This window comes from Pristiophorus japonicus, chromosome 15, assembly GCF_044704955.1.
Source record: "Pristiophorus japonicus isolate sPriJap1 chromosome 15, sPriJap1.hap1, whole genome shotgun sequence".
In the NCBI taxonomy this organism is placed as follows: domain Eukaryota; kingdom Metazoa; phylum Chordata; class Chondrichthyes; family Pristiophoridae; genus Pristiophorus; species Pristiophorus japonicus.
Window position 1 is genome coordinate 91,068,584 of NC_091991.1, and position 19,514 is coordinate 91,088,097.

At 48.8% G+C, this 19,514-nt stretch overlaps 1 protein-coding gene across 1 annotated transcript in view; it reads left to right on the forward strand.

The window, feature by feature from the left end:
* dgki (diacylglycerol kinase, iota) overlaps positions 1 to 19,514 on the forward strand; it is a 273,169-nt gene that overhangs the window by 1,650 nt on the left and 252,005 nt on the right. The window contains 4 exon segments of the mRNA XM_070901690.1: positions 11,100 to 11,156; positions 12,145 to 12,213; positions 12,984 to 13,055; positions 18,063 to 18,179. Of these exon segments, the coding sequence (XP_070757791.1) occupies positions 11,100 to 11,156; positions 12,145 to 12,213; positions 12,984 to 13,055; positions 18,063 to 18,179 (315 nt within the window).

The following is a 19,514-nucleotide window of genomic DNA, read 5'->3' on the forward strand; positions in this document are numbered from 1 at the left end:
CCAGCATCTTGTGTCCTTTCAGCCCCGCCACTGGCCAAGGGCTCAGCCATGCCGCTGCCAAGAATGGCCAGCACCGTCTCCTCCAAGGAGGTGAGGTGAGGTCAGTAAGGGTAAATGTGCCTCGTGATTGGTGCAGATTGTTGGGAGGTGAGTGATTGTGGGTTGTGTATTGAGCAGTGTCTGAGGCGAATAGTGCAGTTGGTAGGAGACGGCTTTTGAAGATGCACTCGCTGACGTTGACCAGTGGTCTGAGGTCATGAAGCTTCTCTGGGCACTGGAGCCAGGGGGTGGGGGAGACACTGCTGGCAGTGACAGCCTCGGTGATGTGGATCCTTTCTGGAGGGCCTCCTGGTCCCTGTGGGTAGAGGGCCTGTCTTGCAGCGTTGACCCCCTGCACAAAGCTAGAGTGCTGCGTGCGAGACCCTGGGTGCCCCTTCCCGGACTTGCTGAGCTATTTGTGTTAGTGCTGAGGCATTTTTCCCAGTTTTATGATGTTAGGAAGGGAATTCAGCTTTAAGAGCTGAATAATCACATGTGTCACTTCTTTTTAATGTTAAATATGTTTTTAAAAGGCAGAAGGGGCTGACAATGACATTATTTCACTTCATGTTAATGTGTACTGCTTCAGTGTGCATGGCCCCTTTAATTCTCAGGCCTCTTCACTGCTCACAATTCCTTGTGAGCTGCACAGCCTCCAGAGGCTGCGGGAAGCTGCAACGCCGGACCTGGACAGGAGCTTCGGCTCAGATGCCTCCAACAACGACAATAAAGCACTGGGCCAACAATCTCCATCCTCCCAGATGGATTTTGCTCTGTTAGGGTTGCGGCCATTTTCAGCGGCTGAATTCCCTTCCTAACCGCAAAAAAATGGGAAGAATGCCTCAGCACTAACAGCAAGCCCGGGAAGGGGCACCCAGGGTCTCGCACGCAGCACTCCACCTTTGTGCAGGGTGTCAACACTACAAGACAGGCCCTCTACCCACAGGGACCAGGAGGGCCTCCAGAAAGATCGATGTGGGACCACATCACCGAGGCTGTCACTGCCAGCAGTGTCACTCACATCCTCTGGCTCCTGTGCTGCAAAGAGATTTTATGACCTCAGACCACTGGCCAGGGTCAGTGACTGCATCTTCAAGGGCCGTCTCCTAGCACTGCACCACTAGCCTTACACACCGGCAACTTCACTGGCTAAAACAAATTTCCCCCCCATTGTTTCCAACGACTTGCAAATGATGGTTGCTTTTCCTTAGGCTCGCAACAAGAACAGGAGATGCAGAAATAGAAGAGAATGTTTAGGAGAGGGCTGTATCCATTGGAAAAGATGATTGCACAGTGTGTTAGGCCTTTACCTGATGCTGACTCGTGAGGACCTACTGTGTATTTCCAGCACTTGTGGTCTTTCTAATGAAGACCTGAACTGAGTTTCATGTCTCCGGCCATCCTGATTGTTTCTTGTCTGACGTGAGGCCAGTTTGTTTCCACAAAATGTTGTTTATTTTGTAAACCCAAGTGACGGTTAACTTATTTGCACGCTGTTCTCGAGCACAGTTCTCAGTTCGGGGTGCGAAGCGCACGTGCTTGTTTCCTGCTATTTATTTTGAGATAATTGAGTCTGGCTAGATTTAGCAGCAATGCAACAGTTGTACATGGTATAAAATATAAATTGTAACATTAATCTTCATGATTAAACTTTTGGATAATACAAAAAAAGGGATGAGTTATCCAGGAGTAATGTGTAAGGGATTTGCCAAATTCTGGATGAATGCCTGTGTCACTCCCTATTGCTCTGCGCAGGGCTGTAAAAGCGAGTGCAGAAATCGTTCTTTCTTTTGCTACAAGCTCTTTCCAGATTTCTGTTGGCGATTGCAGTGAGATTGCTGAAGGCTCCAATGTGTACATTCGAGTTCAGGAAATGGAGGATGTGCTGTTCTGGGCAACTGGTGTGTTCATTTCTCCAGAGATGTAATAATCAGCCAGAAGGATATTCTGGTAATGCATGTTTCCCCATGAATGTTGGATGTGCATCCACATATAAAAATGGGCACCGTCACTCAACCTGCTAGTGTACACCGATCTGCTCCTACATTACAGCAGTGACCGCACTCCTAACAGTATTTAATTAACTGTGAAGCGGATTGGGATGTCCTGGAGATGTGAAAGAAGCTCTATAAATGAATGTCTGTATTTCTTTTACATCTATTATTTCCTTAATGTATGGGACCAAATATACATTTAGGGCCTGGAAATCCTTCTGGTATTATGCGTTAAAGAAATCACTGCTGAATACTGAATAATGATCTCCCTGGTGCCTGCCAAATACTTGGAGAGATTATTACGCAATTTACTCCAACGTTGTGTAGATTAGTGGTGAGGCCACATTTAAAACACGGTGTGCAGTTTGGGGCACCCTACCTTCAAAAAGGACTTTGATGTGTTGGGGAAGAGCAATGTGAACGATTCTGAGCTTTATGTTATTCAGAGAGACTCACAGAGCTGAACTTGTTTGAGAGGAGGATTGGGAGGAGATAACGGTTCAAGTTTTTAAAATATTCAGAGGCAGAAACAAAGTTGATGGCAACTCAGACTATGAGTGCAGAAATATAGGACAAGTAGAACTCAGCAGAGGAGGACAAAGGGTTTGATTAGGGCAGGGAAAATGGAGTATGAGAAGAAGCTTGCAGGGAACATTAAGACGGATTGCAAAAGTTTCAAAAGATATGTAAAGAGAAAAAGGTTAGTAAAGACAAACGTAGGTCCCCTGCAGTCAGAATCAGGGGAAGTCATAACGGGGAACAAAGAAATGGCGGACCAATTGAACAAGTACTTTGGTTCGGTATTCACGAAGGAGGACACGAACAACCTTCCGATTATAAAAGGGGTCGGGGGGTCTAGTAAGGAGGAGGAACTGAGGGAAATCCTTATTAGCCGGGAAATTGTGTTGGGGAAATTGATGGGATTGAAGGCCGATAAATCCCCAGGGCCTGATGGACTGCATCCCAGAGTACTTAAGGAGGTGGCCTTGGAAATAGTGGATGCGTTGACAGTCATTTTCCAACATTCCATTGACTCTGGATCAGTTCCTATGGAGTGGAGGGTAGCCAATGTAACCCCACTTTTTAAAAAAGGAGGGAGAGAGAAAACAGGGAATTATAGACCGGTCAGCCTGACATCGGTAGTGGGTAAAATGATGGAATCAATTATTAAGGATGTCATAGCAGTGCATTTGGAAAGAGGTGACATGATAGGTCCAAGTCAGCATGGATTTGTGAAAGGGAAATCATGCTTGACAAATCTTCTGGAATTTTTTGAGGATGTTTCCAGTAGAGTGGACAAGGGAGAACCAGTTGATGTGGTATATTTGGACTTTCAGAAGGCGTTCGACAAGGTCCCACACAAGAGATTGATGTGCAAAGTTAGAGCACATGGGATTGGGGGTAGTGTACTGACATGGATTGAGAACTGGTTGTCAGACAGGAAGCAAAGAGTAGGAGTAAATGGGTACTTTTCAGAATGGCAGGCAGTGACTAGTGGGGTACCGCAAGGTTCTGTGCTGGGGCCCCAGCTGTTTACACTGTACATTAATGATTTAGATGAGGGGATTAAATGTAGTATCTCCAAATTTGCGGATGACACTAAGTTGGGTGGCAGTGTGAGCTGCGAGGAGGATGCTGTGAGGCTGCAGAGCGACTTGGATAGGTTAGGTGAGTGGGCAAATGCATGGCAGATGAAGTATAATGTAGATAAATGTGAGGTTATCCACTTTGGTGGTAAAAACAGAGAGACAGACTATTATCTGAATGGTGACAGATTAGGAAAAGGGGAGGTGCAAAGAGACCTGGGTGTCATGGTACATCAGTCATTGAAGGTTGGCATGCAGGTGCAGCAGGCGGTTAAGAAAGCAAATGGCATGTTGGCCTTCATAGCAAGGGGATTTGAGTACAGGGGCAGGGAGGTGTTGCTACAGTTGTACAGGGCATTGGTGAGGCCACACCTGGAGTATTGTGTACAGTTTTGGTCTCCTAACCTGAGGAAGGACATTCTTGCTATTGAGGGAGTGCAGCGAAGGTTCACCAGACTGATTCCCGGGATGGCGGGACTGACCTATCAAGAAAGACTGGATCAACTGGGCTTGTATTCACTGGAGTTCAGAAGAATGAGAGGGGACCTCATAGAAACGTTTAAAATTCTGACGGGGTTAGACAGGTTAGATGCAGGAAGAATGTTCCCAATGTTGGGGAAGTCCAGAACCAGAGGTCACAGTCTAAGGATAAGGGGTAAGCCATTTAGGACCGAGATGCGGAGGAACTTCTTCACCCAGAGAGTGGTGAACCTGTGGAATTCTCTACCACAGAAAGTTGTTGAGGCCAATTCACTAAATATATTCAAAAAGGAGTTAGATGAGGTCCTTACTGCTAGGGGGATCAAGGGGTATGGCGAGAAAGCAGGAATGGGGTACTGAAGTTGAATGTTCAGCCATGAACTCATTGAATGGTGGTGCAGGCTAGAAGGGCCGAATGGCCTACTCCTGCACCTATTTTCTATGTTTCTATGTTTCTATAACATTTACAACCCTGAAGCAAGCCTTGAGAGTAGAAAAATATTTCTGACAAGAGTGCTGGCCATGGAAAATAAACTCCCCTGTGAAGCAGTGAACACTGAGATGATTAACATCTCAACTCCAACTCCACACAAGGATGGCTATTCACAGTAGTCCACCAAGGGGGGGAAATGGAGTTCAGGAGTATCAGTAGATGTCATTGAGCTACTGTCACACTGATCCGTGACCGCAGTGCGTAGAAGGGACGTTGTCAGAATGGGCACGGCTGATGATGCTGACTCTCAGGACACCAGCACACCCGGACCCTCCTGCCAGCCCTGTCTGAAGCCAGTACAGAGGGCAGAAGGCACTCCAGCCCAGGCTGCCCACGCAGTAGTGGAGGTGCCACAGCTTGCATTGGGTCCATCGCTGGGCTCGGCTGCCATGAGGGCCACCTCAAACCCAAGAGGCTCCTATTGAACATAGCAGCCAGTCACCCCAAGCATACCTGCCACAGAAGCACTGACAGGGTTAAGTGGTCTTACTTCACACTCTGCCACCTGGAAGAAGCACTGTAATGGAAAATAATAGCTCCACAAACACGCAGGGGTGGATTTCCGGCTCCTCTGCGCTCCGTTTTTCGCCCCGGAGCGGCGGCAATGGTGGTGGTGAGGTGTTCTGGGCGGGCGGTCAGCCTCCAGCGCCCCATGGCGATCCTCGGGTCTGGTTTAGCGGTGACACGGAGCAGCACCGCCCGGAAGAGCTGCGCTGGTGTGCAACGCCATTGGTTGTGACACTGGCGCGAGTTGTGACTCCCGCCTGACCCGTCCGCTCTCCAGCGCGCCCCGCAGTGACCGCCTGAGAAATCGGGCGGTGCAACGATACCGACAGCGGACAGGTGAGTAATGGACTCCTAAGGTAAGTGAGATTGGTTTTTATTTTCATTCTTTTAGCGATTTATGTTGTGGTGGCGTGGGCAATGTTCTGGGAATGTTTCTGTAGCTGAAGTTTCCCCGCCGTCCCCCCAGGTGTCTCTGGCAGCTAACGCCCCGAGAGGTGTACAACGCCTCCCTTAGCACTGCGCCCCCTGACTCAGGGCCCAGCCGCCCAAACTTACTGACTGAGGCACAAACTGTTCCCGGGAGCAACTTTTGCACCCCGCCGTTATTACCACCCCGAAATCATCAAAGCTGAAAAATCCAGCCCAAAGTTTAGGTATGAAAAATACGGCTGTTGTTTGTACAGAGGATGCTCTTGCCAAGGGCGGGGGGGAGGGCGTGGGGGAGCGGAGCGGGAGAGGGGGGGGCGTGGGTCGGGTGGGGGAGGGTACGGGGGGGATGTGGGGTGGTGGGGGGGGCAGGGGAGCATGGGGGGGTGAATGGAGGGTTAGGCGGGGGAGTGAGGGCGTGGGGGTGGCGGGGGGGCGGGTGGAGGGTCGGACAGGGAGGGCGTGGGGGGATGGGGGGTGGGTCGGGTGAGGGCATGGGGGGTGCGGAGTGGCGGGGGGGAGGGGCAGCTTTCACAGGTGGCATAAATTGCTGATCTATGTGTTGAATTTAAAACTCCCGGCATTGTTGGTGAAAGCACATATGCAGAGGGCATGGGGAAAATGGAGACTGTGGCACATTTATCGCAAGATCTCCTGTATGAGAACTGCATAAATTTCGCCACAGCTGTCAAAGGGCTTCCTTCTGTTACCTTTTCATGTTGCTGTATCTCTTGGTGGTTACATCAACTGGGCTTGTCTTCCCTTGAGTTTAGAAGATTGACGGGTAACCTGATCTGGGTGTATAAAATGTTAATCGGATTTGCTAGGTTAGATGCAGAGAATCGATTTCCTTTGGTGGGGAATCCAGAATGAAGAGATGTAATCTACAATTAGAGCCAAGCCACTTTAGGAGGGAAATCCGGAAGCACTTCTTCACACAAAGAGTAGTGGGAATCTGGAATTAATTATGTCGTGTATCTGTAAAGCATGCACTCCCATGTTCCGCCACCGGGGAACACAGCATCCCTTGGGAGCACTGTATATAAGTCGGCCCCTAAAGCCTGTTCCTCACTCTGGAGTGTCTTATTAAAGACTGAGATCACTGTTACTTTGACCTCCCTGTGTGCAATCTCATCTGTGTTCGGAACACAATTAATTACCCCCAAAAGGGTGTGTGTGCTGTGTCAATTGGAACGTTCGAGACTGAGGCTGATAGATTTTTGTCAGATACGGCTGTTAAAGGAACACGAAGCGAGGCGGGTAAATCGAGTTGCGGTGCAGATCAGCCATGAAATAATTGAATGGCGGAACAGGCTGGAAGGGTTGAATGGCCTCCTCTGGTTCCTATGCTCTTACCTCCTCTGGATGGCCTTCTTCACCTGCGCCCTCCGTGATGGTGACCTGCAGCATGCAGCAGACAACAAGAATCACTGAAACCTCGCAGGGCCGTACGCCAGGTCACCTCAGATCAATCTAGGCGCCCGAATCACTGCTTCAACAGGCTAACGGTGTGCTGGATGCACCTTATTGTATCCCTGTTCAGCTGGTGTCCGGACATAGTGCACAGCTGTCATGAGCAATCACTACTGCAATTCACACATAGCATTACAATTTGGACTTGGGAATCGGAAGGACAATTTCGAAATTTGCAGGGTCAAATTGGGAGTTAATACTGTGACAAAATGCAAGAGGATATTAATAAACTTGCAGAATACATGTGTAAATGGCAAATAGACTTCAATATAGATAAGTGTGAGGTGTATTTTAGTAGGAAGAATAAGGAGGCCATATATTGCACGGAAAATAAGAATTTAATTGGGGTAGAGGAGCAGAGGGATCTGGGTTACAGATACACAAATCACTAAAAGTAGTGAAACAGGTAAATAGAGCCATAAACAGCAAACCAAGCACTGGGGTTCATTTCTAGAAGTGTAGAATTGAAAAGCAGAGAAGTGATGTTAAATTAATATAGAACCTTAGTTAGACCACATTTAGAATCACAGTTGTGGTCACCATGTTATAACAAGGATTTTGAGGCACTGGAAGTGGTGTGAAAAGGATTTACAAGGATGATACTAGAACTGAGAACTTATACTTACTAGAAATGTCTGAACAGGCTGGGATTCTTCTCTCTCAAAAAGAGAGGACGGAGGGGTGACCTGATAGAGGGCTTTAAGGTTATAAATGGTTTGATAGGGTAGACGCAGAGAAAATGTTTCCACTTCCATATCTAGTGGCCATAAATATAAGACAGTCTCTAATAAATCCAATTGGGAATTCAGGAGAAACTTCTTTATCCAGAGAGTGGGGAGAATGTGGAACTTACAAGGAGTAGTTGTGGCGAATAGCATAGTTTCATTTAAGGGGTAGCTAGATGAACACAAGAGGGAGAAAGGAATAGAAGGACATGTCGATAGGGTGAGAGGAAGTAAGATGGAATAACGTTTGTATGGAGCATAAACACCGGCATAGACCTGTTGGGCTGAATGGCCTGTTTCTGTGAGGTACATTCTATGTAATTCTATGCAATGTTGGTAGTAGCATTGTGTATTGGAGGATGCCGGTGAACTATGCCACTCGATAATATTGACGTGTCCTCTCATGTTGCTGTCAGCTGTCCACAGGGAAGGAAAAGAACTCAATGGCTCAAGTGTGTGGTGAGTCTGTGACCTGCCTCACATGCCTTCAGACAGCTGATCCGCAGTGGCAGATCGAAGCTAACTTGATGCGTAAAACTCCAATGCAGTCGCGGCTCACAGCCACCGGCAGTGTGGTGCCTGCGGCAGAATTCGGCGGTCGGTTCGTTTGTCGCACGTGGCGCAGCGCCATCGTTCGCCGGTGAATTGAAGCCTCCACTCGTTCTTGCCTTCAAGCAAGTGGAAGTATGTGAGCCACCTGCCTGTATATTGCAGCACGGGTCAGTCCAGGCGGGTGGCTGCAGCCTGGTCTGCCCGGCAACACTTTGTTTTTGTTCCTTCTCTTCCTCCATGAAGTTGTGACACGGACCAGCAGCAGTAGAAAGGAAGGCAGCAACATCCGCAAAAGCTCTCCGCACACCTTGGTGGAACAGGAATATAATACAAGAGGAAATCTTCAGCAATGGTCTGTCAATATTACAGTCTTTCATCGGTGAGCTCACTGCTCCGTGTGGAAGTCAATATACAGAGACAATTGTTAAGAATATATGGGCAAGGAAAGGGAGTAGGGTGAAATGGGGAGACATTCTGAAACGTCTCACAGGTTCTGTCTTTATACACTCATTTACTTGGACCCATCATATCACCATAGGCAGTCCCTCGAAGCGAGGATGACTTGTTTTCACGCCACAAAAAAAGAGATGTGTTCACAGGTGTTTCAATGAAGAACCTAGTATTCCGGACCCTGAACTATATCCTGAAGGGTGGAAGATGCCTGTGCGTGGATTTTTTTAACGTGGGGTGGCCGTTGCACACCAGCCACCACACGGGCTTGACAGAGCTAGGTCTTGGCCCAGTGGCAAGGCTTAACCAAGACGACTGGAGACCAGGTCTGCTGCACGGACCTAGTGCGCACACATATCGCAGTGTGGGCAGGCCCGTGCTGCCCCTGGGCCCCTGGCCCTGAACTCACGCCTCTCCGGGGCCCCGATCACATCCCTCCACATTCTCTCGCCGCTCCTGCTGTACCTGCCCACACTCCAATCACCGACCTGGACCTTGATGATGTCATTCTTCGCTGCCATCGCCCTCCTGCACCAGCTCGCGACATACCTTGCAGTGGCCTCCATGCTGCTCCTAGGCTGCCGCACCTTTTATGGCCCCGACCTACCGATCTCTCACAGGTTGGGGCCTCCACACCTCCACATGGACCCACCAACAAACTGGCAGGTGCTTCCTGCACCAAATCTAACCCTGATCAGAGATTCACAACCGATCCAAGATGATCCTAGCGTACCGGATCACTGCCCAATTTTTCAAAGGGACTGGCCAAAAATTAGGTATTCCTAATGAGAAAAAACATCCAATGTATTACTCTGCTGTTGAAATGTGTTGGTCTACATTCTTGAAATGAGTACTTGGGTCATTTACAGGTCAGGTTGTCTCACTCTCTGTTTTAAGTGCTGAAGGTCATTAGGTGTGCACAGACTGAGGTAGGTATATCATTGTTTAAGTGCCAGCTTGGCTCAATGGTAGTACGTGCGCCTCTGAGTCAGAAGGTCATGGGTTCAAGCCCCGCTCCAGCACTTGAGCATGTGGTCCAGGCTGACAGTTCTGCGAAATACTGAGTAGGTACGATGTTGTCAGAGGTGCCACCTACTGGATGAGATGTGAAAACTCTCTGCCTCTTCTAGTAGATGTAAATGATCTCATTCAAAGAAGACCAGGGGAGTTCTTGTGTGTACTGGCCAACATTTACCCTCAGCTTGTCAAACATTCTCAGTACTGAGGGAGGTGCCGCACTGCCGGAGGTGCCACAATTCGGCTGAGACGATGAACCTGTCTGCTCTCTCAGGTGGGTGTAAAAGATCCCACGGCACTATTCAAAAAAGAGCTGGGGAGTTCTCCAGGCCAACATTCCTCCCGTACCAACACCACCAAAACCAGATTACCGGTCACTTGTCTCATTGGTGGAATATTACTGAGTGCAATATCACTGCCATGTTCACCTACACTGATAACACTTCAAACTAATTCATTGTATGTGAAGCACTTTGGAACTTTGCTGTGAGAAAGAAAGAAAGACTTGGATTTATATAGCACCTTTCACGACCACCGGACGTCTCAAAGCGCTTTACAGCCAATGAAGTACTTTTGGAGTGTAGTCACTGTTGTAATGTGGGAAACGCAGCAGCCAACTTGCGCACAGCAAGCTCCCACAAACAGCAATGATATAATGACCAGATAATCTGTTTTTGTTACGTTGATTGAGGGATAAATATTGGCCCCAAGACACCGGGGAGAACTTCCCGGTTCTTCTTCGAAATAGTGCCAAGGGATCTTTTACATCCACCTGAGAGAGCAGACAGTGCCTCGGTTTAACATCTCATCAGAAAGACGGCACCTCTGACAGTGCAGCACTCCCTCAGCACTGCACTGGAATGTCAGCCTAGATTTTTGTGCTCAAGTTCCTGGAGTGGGACTTAAACCCACAACTTTCTGACTCAGAGGTGAGTGTGCTGCCCACTGAGCCACGGCTGACATTAGTGATTAGCACATGTGTATGTAATGTAAGTGCGATGGTTAGCCCAGGGCTGCTGGGCCATGCATTGGTCGATGTGAAATCTCCAGTTTACCCTACTTCACAGCAGTGCTGTTGCCCCAGTCTTCCTGTGCTGCCAGTGCACACTGGGAAGGTTGGCGAAATACCTGGCCTTGTCCCGATGGATCCCAAACTGGGGGGGTCCAACCCACCATTGCCCACCCATTGACTTTAGCGTGTGGAAAATGGCGAGCCGACAAGCACAGAAATGGAAAATCTGCTGTTTTTACATTTTCTGAGTAACTCCTGAATTTCTGAGTGGGATATTAGTTGGAATGAAAGACTGAGAAGAAACACAACCTTATGTTGGAATTTTTTGTTGTTGATTTTATTTAGATAAGTTTCCGTTGCAAGCCAACCTTCCGGGAGGGAGGCAATCGTTCTCTCCGAGAGGTAAGTACTGCAACCTACAAATTGCTGCTCTTAGTCATCCTAAAGTTTAATTGGGAGACGAGGAACCGAATGTCCTTTGCTGCATGGGAACTATTTCCGTATCGATCACTGGTACAGCAGTTTGTAATTAAGCCACAATAAATAGAAGTAGCTGCTCCATTGATTGGCCCCGCAATGTGTGAAGGCGATGCTTGCTGCAGTGCTGAGCTGTACCAGAGCTGCCAGATATGATTCACGATGCGCTGAATTAACTGCTGTTGGGTGGAGCAGTAGTTGGGAACTATAATTGACCCCCACCAGGGGAAAAGCCAACCAGGGTTCCCACTTCTGATCACTGCTGAATGACTCCTGCTGGAAAGTGCATGTGTGCGCGAGCATCAGGGTGAGGGCGAGATTGGATTCGGTCCTGCGACTTCCCACAGTTGAATAGTCACTTGGGTGAACTGCCACAGTATAGCCAGTGTGCATGGAATTCTAAGCCAGAAAATGCTTTCAGGAGAGGAAATTGGGAAGAAAAAAAATAAATGAATGTGTGTGGGTGTTTTGTGCACAGTGGGGAACATGAGTTATGTCAATGGGCTCAATGTGTGAGCGACTGGAGCTATACCCTGCTGCTCCATGAGCTGTGAGGCCCAAGGTGTGCTGTGCCAGGGGCCTGCTACTGCACTGTGCCAAGTTAAATTGAGCTTGAGATTTATGTGCTTGGCAAACCTGTAGGTTGATTTTAGTGTGTACCTCCTTCAGTTCATTGCCTCTATCCCACCACAGGAGGCGGGGGGGAGGGGGGGGGGGGGGGTGGGGGGAAGGGGTGTGTGGACGTGTGGGGGGGGTGGGGGGTGTAAGGCTGGCCAGAGATAGGGGGCTGAAAGCAGCAGTGAAAGCAATTCATTTAAATACTAGGAACTCGGGTTATATCAATCTGAGCAGGCGCATAAACTTGAACCTGAAAAAGTGATTATTTAAAGTAACATGTGTGTGATCTCTTCAGCAGAGTTTTGTGAGACATCACTGGGTTCACAGGAGACGTCAGGAAGGAAAATGCAAGCAGTGTGGGAAGGTATGAATCTGCCCATCACACCATTGGCTCGAATCATAGTAACCACCCTTTCCCCTCCGTGATATCCCGTGCCGCTTCATAATCAGAATCAAGACAGGGATGCTAATTATTAGTGTGGAGCTTGTCGATTTTTTCCAGTATGTTGTACCTATGATGTCTCCCCTTTACTGCTCACATGGAGTGGAGAGGATCTCTGAAAGGTGTATGTGTGGGGACTCTGGCCCCTTTAACAGAACATTATGCTCTCCCAGCTCCTGGTTGGAGTTGTTGTCGGAGTTCGCGATGCTCTCGGAGTTGAAACAACAACCATGGGGACTGCCGGTAATACCAGGGAGGGGTGCAGGTTCGCCAAAGCATCAAGGGGTGGGGCGAGTAAAGCAATACCCAGGGAATGACTCTTTTGGACCTGCCTTACGCTCCAGGTCTCGGGACAAGCTCCACAGCAGTTGGGAGTTGGCCCTGAGTGGCCGGATTCCCCGCGCCCGGCGACCAGCGAACAGCCCGCTGACGGAATGCTAACGAAACCCGAACAGGAAGGTGTCTCAGGCCGTGGAAGTTCTCGTCAGGCAGGGTGGGGCGGGAGGGGGAGGGGGATGGGGGTCTCGCTTCGCCCCACGCGAGCGCTCACCTGGAAACCAACCCCCATGATGCCCTGGGGCTGAGAATACTCCACGCGTGTTTTCACCTCCCTGGGAGAGTGCGACTGATGCCTGTCCTCACTGTTTGGTCTCTGCTGCCTGCCTGTAAATTGGCATGTTTGTCTTTTACAGGGTTTCCAACAGAAGTTTTCATTCCACACGAAGGAAATCATAGCCATCAGCTGCTCCTGGTGCAAGCAGGCAGTAAGTAGCGGTTTATCATTGTCTTGGTGTGGATGGATGGATGGATGGGTGGGTGGGTGGGTGGAGAGTCCTGTTCCTCAGCCATGAGCTCTGATTTTCAAACTCACCTGTGTGTCGACTTGCTGTAATTCTGGAATGTTCCGACAGCCTGAGAGATAAAGTGCTGGAAATAGCTTAACGTCCAGTCTGCATTGTGGGTACAAGAGTGGTCACTCAGACACGTTGGGGGTATCATCATAGGTGGTCCCTCGGAATCGAGGAAGACTTGTTTCCACTCTTAACATGAGTCCGTAGGTGGCTGAACAGTTCAATATGAGAACCACAGTCCCTGTCACAGGTGGGACAGATAATCGTTGAAGGAAGGAGTGGGTGGGACTGGTTTGCCGCACGCTCTTTCCACTGCCTGTGCTTGGTTTCTGCACATTCTCGGCAATGAGACTCGAGGAGCTCAGCACCCTCCCGGATGCACTTCCTCCACTTAGGGCGGTTTTTGGCCAGGGACTCCCAGGTGTCAGTGGGGATGTCGCACTTTATCAGGGAGGCTTTGAGGTGTCCTTGTAACGTTTCCACTGCCCACCTTTGGCTCATTTGCTATGAAGGGGCACTCACTGTCTGAATGCCTATAATCTTTACACACACTTCCTGCCATGTGGACAATGACAATACAATATTACGCCCAAATTTCCTGTCCACTGTTCCTTGGGAATTCCCAGGCACTACGAGAGGCCCCATAATGTTGGTCTCCGCCCCTTATATGTTATCCCGAGATACCTAGGCCTCCCCTTGAGGACGGGGAGACGGTTGGAGTCCCTGGGGGGCTAAATTGGCCCTTTTTAGAGCCGTGTTAGTGCCTCCTGGATGCGGTAACGGGGCGGAAGGTGAGGGGTGCACTATTGCCTCCCGGGAAATTGCCCCGGAGGTGTTGGAGATGCTGTCCCAGCATTTAGTGCCCGACGCCTCATGGCCCCGCACCAACCCCTTAACGCCCTGCGTGTGGAGGGGCATTGTAGCAGGTCAACGCCATGTGGACCATCGGCCTGGCGCTGGAGTCAGCATCACACTACCACCCCGGCAACGCCCCCAAAGGAAGCAGAGTGCCAGAGACTACGTCCTGCTTCCTGTCGGGGGCATAAGGCCTCAATACAAGGTGGAAGTGCGCCCCCCCGCCATATTGGTCAATGCCATTAAATTGCCGTGTAGTGCCCAAGCCTGAAACAGGCGCTTGGCCCTTTGCATGTGCAATTAAAGGGGCCCTTAACATGTGTAAACTCAGGAGTCAGCAGTCAATCCGATGGTGTGAATCAAGCATAAAGGATTCCATCTCTTCAATATGCAAGTAGTGTCAGAAAATGGTCCTCACTGTGAACTCAAAACATACAGCTCTTACATTCTTAGCCAGCCCTATGTGACTGATTTGTAGAACAAAGTCCCGGCCCTGGAAGGGTACTAGCCCCATCAGGACACGGGGTAATTTCACTCCCCCCGTGCCTACAGCAGCTGCAAGCAAGGGCCACCCATGGAAATCATGTGCATGATGATCCTATCTTCCTTGTCTCATTTTCTTTCCCTCACCCCCCACCTCCCTTCCCATGCTGGAAGGATATCCATTGTAAAAGGTGCCTAGCCCTGGACCCCCCCCACCCCCACCCGCTGACTGTCCAATTGGAGCCTTTTCCAGACATAAGGAGCATGACTGAGACTGGAGTACGTTAAGGCCAAGCTAATAGAAGCCAGAACTGTGGGCAGGTTTGGGTCAGCTCTTGTGGGGGAGGGGAGGGGAGGGGCAGGAAAACTGGGCCTGTTAAATGTACTTTAGGTGCTGCTACTGGTGACCTAGTGACCTGGTCTTGGTTTGATCGAACAACTGGTGTAACTGTGGTGGACAAAGCAATTATGGGGGTGGGATGGTTTGTAGGGCTGTATATACATTTAGCTTAAGTATAGCTGCACATTCGAGTATGAGGCACCAGTCCCTTAAGTAACTCTCAGTGCAGACACTTACAATGGCAGCTAACTGGCAGGTTGCCTCTGTGTGCCATTTACACCACATGTTGTATCTTCAGGCTGACAGAAGAAGGATGGCAAGGCGAGAGCCATGTGACTTTCCGGTCTAGAAAGCAGGGGCCGTGGGGCGGGGCGGTGGATCAGTCAATGCGCCGGATCATTGAGGCTCGAGGCACACCTGATGCTGGGCACCGGGCCTCAGAACGCATTGCCACTGAGCCCATGGGCTGTGAACAGTAACAGGCAGCTCGCCGGCGAGGCGCAATTGAAGATCCGGCCACTGCGACTCCAGCAGCAGGGCGCAGGTCAGTGACGAAGGGGAGTGACCGTGAAGAGGGGCGATTGGGTGGGAAGAGAAGTGGTGGCAGGAGGCAGCAGTGGTGATCGAGGGAGAGGTAATGGCGACGATATTGGAGGGGAAGGAGTTGCCAGCAGAGGCCACGTTCTTTTGACTGCATATTTGATAGCTTACCTTGTTAATTGCAGCCTAACAGGCAGTACCTTTAAGGGCCCTTTAATTGCATATACAAAGAGCCAAGCACCTGTTTCAGGCTTGGGCACTGAACGCTGATTTAGTGGCGTTGACCAATATGGCGGGTGGTGCACTTCCACCCTGTAATGATGTGCGCTTCCTGCCACCACATTGGAGGCTTAGGAGGTGTTTAGTGTCTGAAAAACAGGTGATCGAATTTCTAGGTCGTTGGGTTCAACAGTGCTGCCGACTTCTCTCGCTGTAACTGGGAGAGTTCGAGCAATATCAGTCTTCTAGTTACACGCTTGGTCTGGACACCAGCGAGGCAGCTTTTCAGGCATTGGGTAAGGTGTCATATTTGGCCCGTGATCAAGCTGTGATCAAACATGCGCAGGCCTGTCCATTACTACATGAAACAGAGGGGAAATGGAAACCCTTGCTTGCTTCCCAGAATGGTGGGGTGTGGATGACCATATACATGTGTAAGTTCAGGAGTCGGCAGTCAGTCGATGGTGTGAGTCAATTATGAAGGATTCCATCTCTTCAATATGCAAGTCCTCACTGTTAACTCAAAACATGTGGCTCTTACATTCTTAGCCAGTCTTACATGACTGTTTCAGCAAGCCAGTCACTATAAAGCTGGCTCATGGGGACTCATGGCTATAGTTAACCATAACTTATGACTCAATTACACAGCTCCGAAATGACAGTAAAGCACAAGCCATGGTTTCTCTGCCCAGAAGATTTTGTTGCAATAGAGCATTTGCCTCTGTCACATCATCATCATCATAGGCGATCCCTCGTATCGAGGATGACTTGCTTCATAGAAACATAGAAAGTAGGTGCAGGAGTAGGCTATTCAGCCCTTCGAGCCTGCACCACCATTCAATATGATCACGGCTGATCATGCAACTTCAGTACCCCATTCCTGCTTTCTCTCCATACCCCTTGATCCCTTTAGCCATAAGGGCCATATCTAACTCATTTTTGAATATATATAACGAACTGGCCTCAACAACTCTCTGTGGTCGAGAATTCCACAGGTTCACAATTCTCTGAGTGAAGAAGTTTCTCCTCATCTCGGTCCTAAATGACTTACCCTTTTTCCTTAGACTGTGAAAAGGGCTGAGTTCACAGGTGTTTCAATGAAGGACCTAATATTCCAGGTCCCGAACTACATCCTGAAGGGTGGAAAATGCATGTGTGTGGATTTTTTTAACATGTGGTGGCTTGACAGAGCTAGGTCTTGGTCCAGTGGCAAGGGTTAACCAAGACGACTGGAGACCAGCTCTGCTGCACGGATCTAGTGCGCACACATATCGCAGTGTGGGCTGGCCCGTACTGCCCCTCGCCTCTTCTGGCCTCACACTCGTGCCTCTCCTGGGCCCCGATCAATCCCTCTACAATCTCTCGCTGTTCCTGCGCCCCAACCTTGCCGCTCCTGCTGTACCTGCCCACGCTCCAATCATCGACCTGGACCTTGGTGACGTCCAATCCAGTCGCCCTCGTCACAGCCGTCACTCTCCAGCACGCGCTGTACCTTGAAGTGCTATGCTCCATTGAAGGCCCAGACCTGCTGATGGTCCTTGCAGGTCGGGGTTACAACACAGTCTCCAATACAGGGGATTTTGACCATTGTCATTACCTGTAGAAATAAACAGTACATCTCCTGGTCTGCAGATCATGGCTCAGCATGTCGTGGTACATCAAGCGAGGTCCTAGTGGATCCAGCATCTGGCAAAACTTGGTCTTCACGACCTCTCCAAATGGAATCTCGTTCCACTCTCACTTTGTAGAACGGGGAACCTGTCATTGCTCTGGTTTCCAATTTTGGTTGCCCCTGTAGTCTGGCATTAACACTGTCTAACTTGTAGCTGCCTCCTTTGTGACTTGGAGCATAAGCTTTATGTCAAGAATAGCTTTGCTGGTGTTTGGTTGGTTACAATTTTTGGAATGATAAGAAGGAAAGAGTAAGTTTTCCGTGGAATAACCCTGTCTTCTTCTTCAGCGACTTGTCTTTGAAAGTTTGCACAAACCACTCTGCTAATCTGTTTCATGGCAGAACATTTAGGGGCCTGGTGTGATGCCTTTGAAACCACTGCCTTTTGTAAAAGCTTGAAACGAATTGTAAATGACCTGTGGGACATTATTGTTTATGAGCCATTCAGGAAGGTTATTTCATGTGAAGCTGCTTCAAAGACTGTCAACCATTTGTCATTAAGTCTTTGATTGTTTGCAGATCACTTCTGGTCACTTCAGATACACCTTTACCACAATGAGATACATTTACATTGTCCTTATTCCAATGCTGTTGATATATGGGTAAAGGGTGGTCCTTATTGGACACCAATTGGTCCAGAATAAGGGGAGCTTCTAATTAGACAGCTATTGGTCCACAGCAAGGCTAGTCCTTGTTTGTGCCAAGGTTAAGAATAGTCCTTACTATACAGTGGTTGGTCGAGGAGAAAGCCATTGATGATAGTTCCTTTGTAAAGGTATTTAGCTAATTTTTGTCAAATTTTCTCTTTCAGTTTCACAATAAAGTGACATGTTTCATGTTGCATCAGATCGAGGAGCCGTGTTCGCTAGGTGTTCACGCTGCAGTCATTATACCCCCGACATGGATTATAAAGGTGAAAAAACCACAGGTATAAAGCACAGAGCACTTGTCATCTGCCTCATATCCATTCTCAGTACTCTTTCCTTGGGGTTCTACATCATTAGGGAGCCTCAATATGAGGTAGGAATGGCACCATATCAACTTCAACAATATCATAACCACCCCGAAAAATATCCTGGCATATACTAACCAAGATATTTGACCACTTCACTGGCATGTCATGCTCCTTTGGACTGCATCGTGCGGCATTACGCTTTGGCTGACATGGAAATGTTGGACGATTCTTTTTAATGAGGTGGAATATTGAACGATAGTGAAACTCGTGTCGTTGTTGACCATTAGTTGCTGCATGTCCTTCTATGAAAGTGCCTTACACGCCTTACATGTGAATCAAAGCATGAGCATGGTTAAACACAATAAAGGTTACAGTGCATGGAAAGTTCTGACCCAAGTGATTATTGGCTGTTTTTACCATCCTGCTTGGTAGGGAAATATTTTTGCAGATCAGACAGGCCTGCAAAAAGGCCAGAATGTTAATCATGGGCGATTTTAGTTACCTGAATATTGACTGGGAAAACAGTAGAGGAAAAATGATGGAGAAATGCATGTGTCTAGAGGTGGCGCAGTATTGCTTCCTTACTCAGTTTATCAAACAACCAACATGCTCAGAGGTTATTCTGGATATAATCTTTAGCCACATCCCAGGTCTTGTACATCGGGTAGCCGGAGGGGGCATATGGGGCTGAGTGATTGCAACAGTCTATTGATGCCTTTATTGAATGCTCTACCACTTTAGCTGCTGCCGACACTTCTCTCCAGATGGCAGTAATGGTTTTCTGTGGCATAAACTATCCAACTGAACTCTACCACCTCAGATCATCGAACAACACTGCCCAGACACCTGTGCCACAGGCTTCATGTCGAGAATGAACAGATTATCCCAATAAGATAGGCCACTATCAGTACCTGCTTTAGTAACTGGAAAGCTGCCTTCTACCTCCTGGTGCACTTGAATTACTGTCCGTTCTCTGCAACTGACACGTGACTATATTCACAAGGTCAGGGACATGACTTCTGTACTGCAGACACATTCCTAAGCTCGTTAACATTGGCTCTAATTGGGTAAGATTATGGCTGTCTACTTGGCAGAATCAGTAGGCACCGCCACACTGATTATGCATCCCAGTGCGTGACTTGTTTCTGGAACAATGCTTACATTTGGGTGTTCAGTTTCAAATTGCCCGTTTATAATGCAGTAATCACTTGTAGCAGCGCTCCTTCTGCATCAGCTAAGTTGTGCCTTGTGCTACGATCAAATAGCAGAGACAAGCTGACCAAGGCAGACCATTTAGCACTCAGTTTA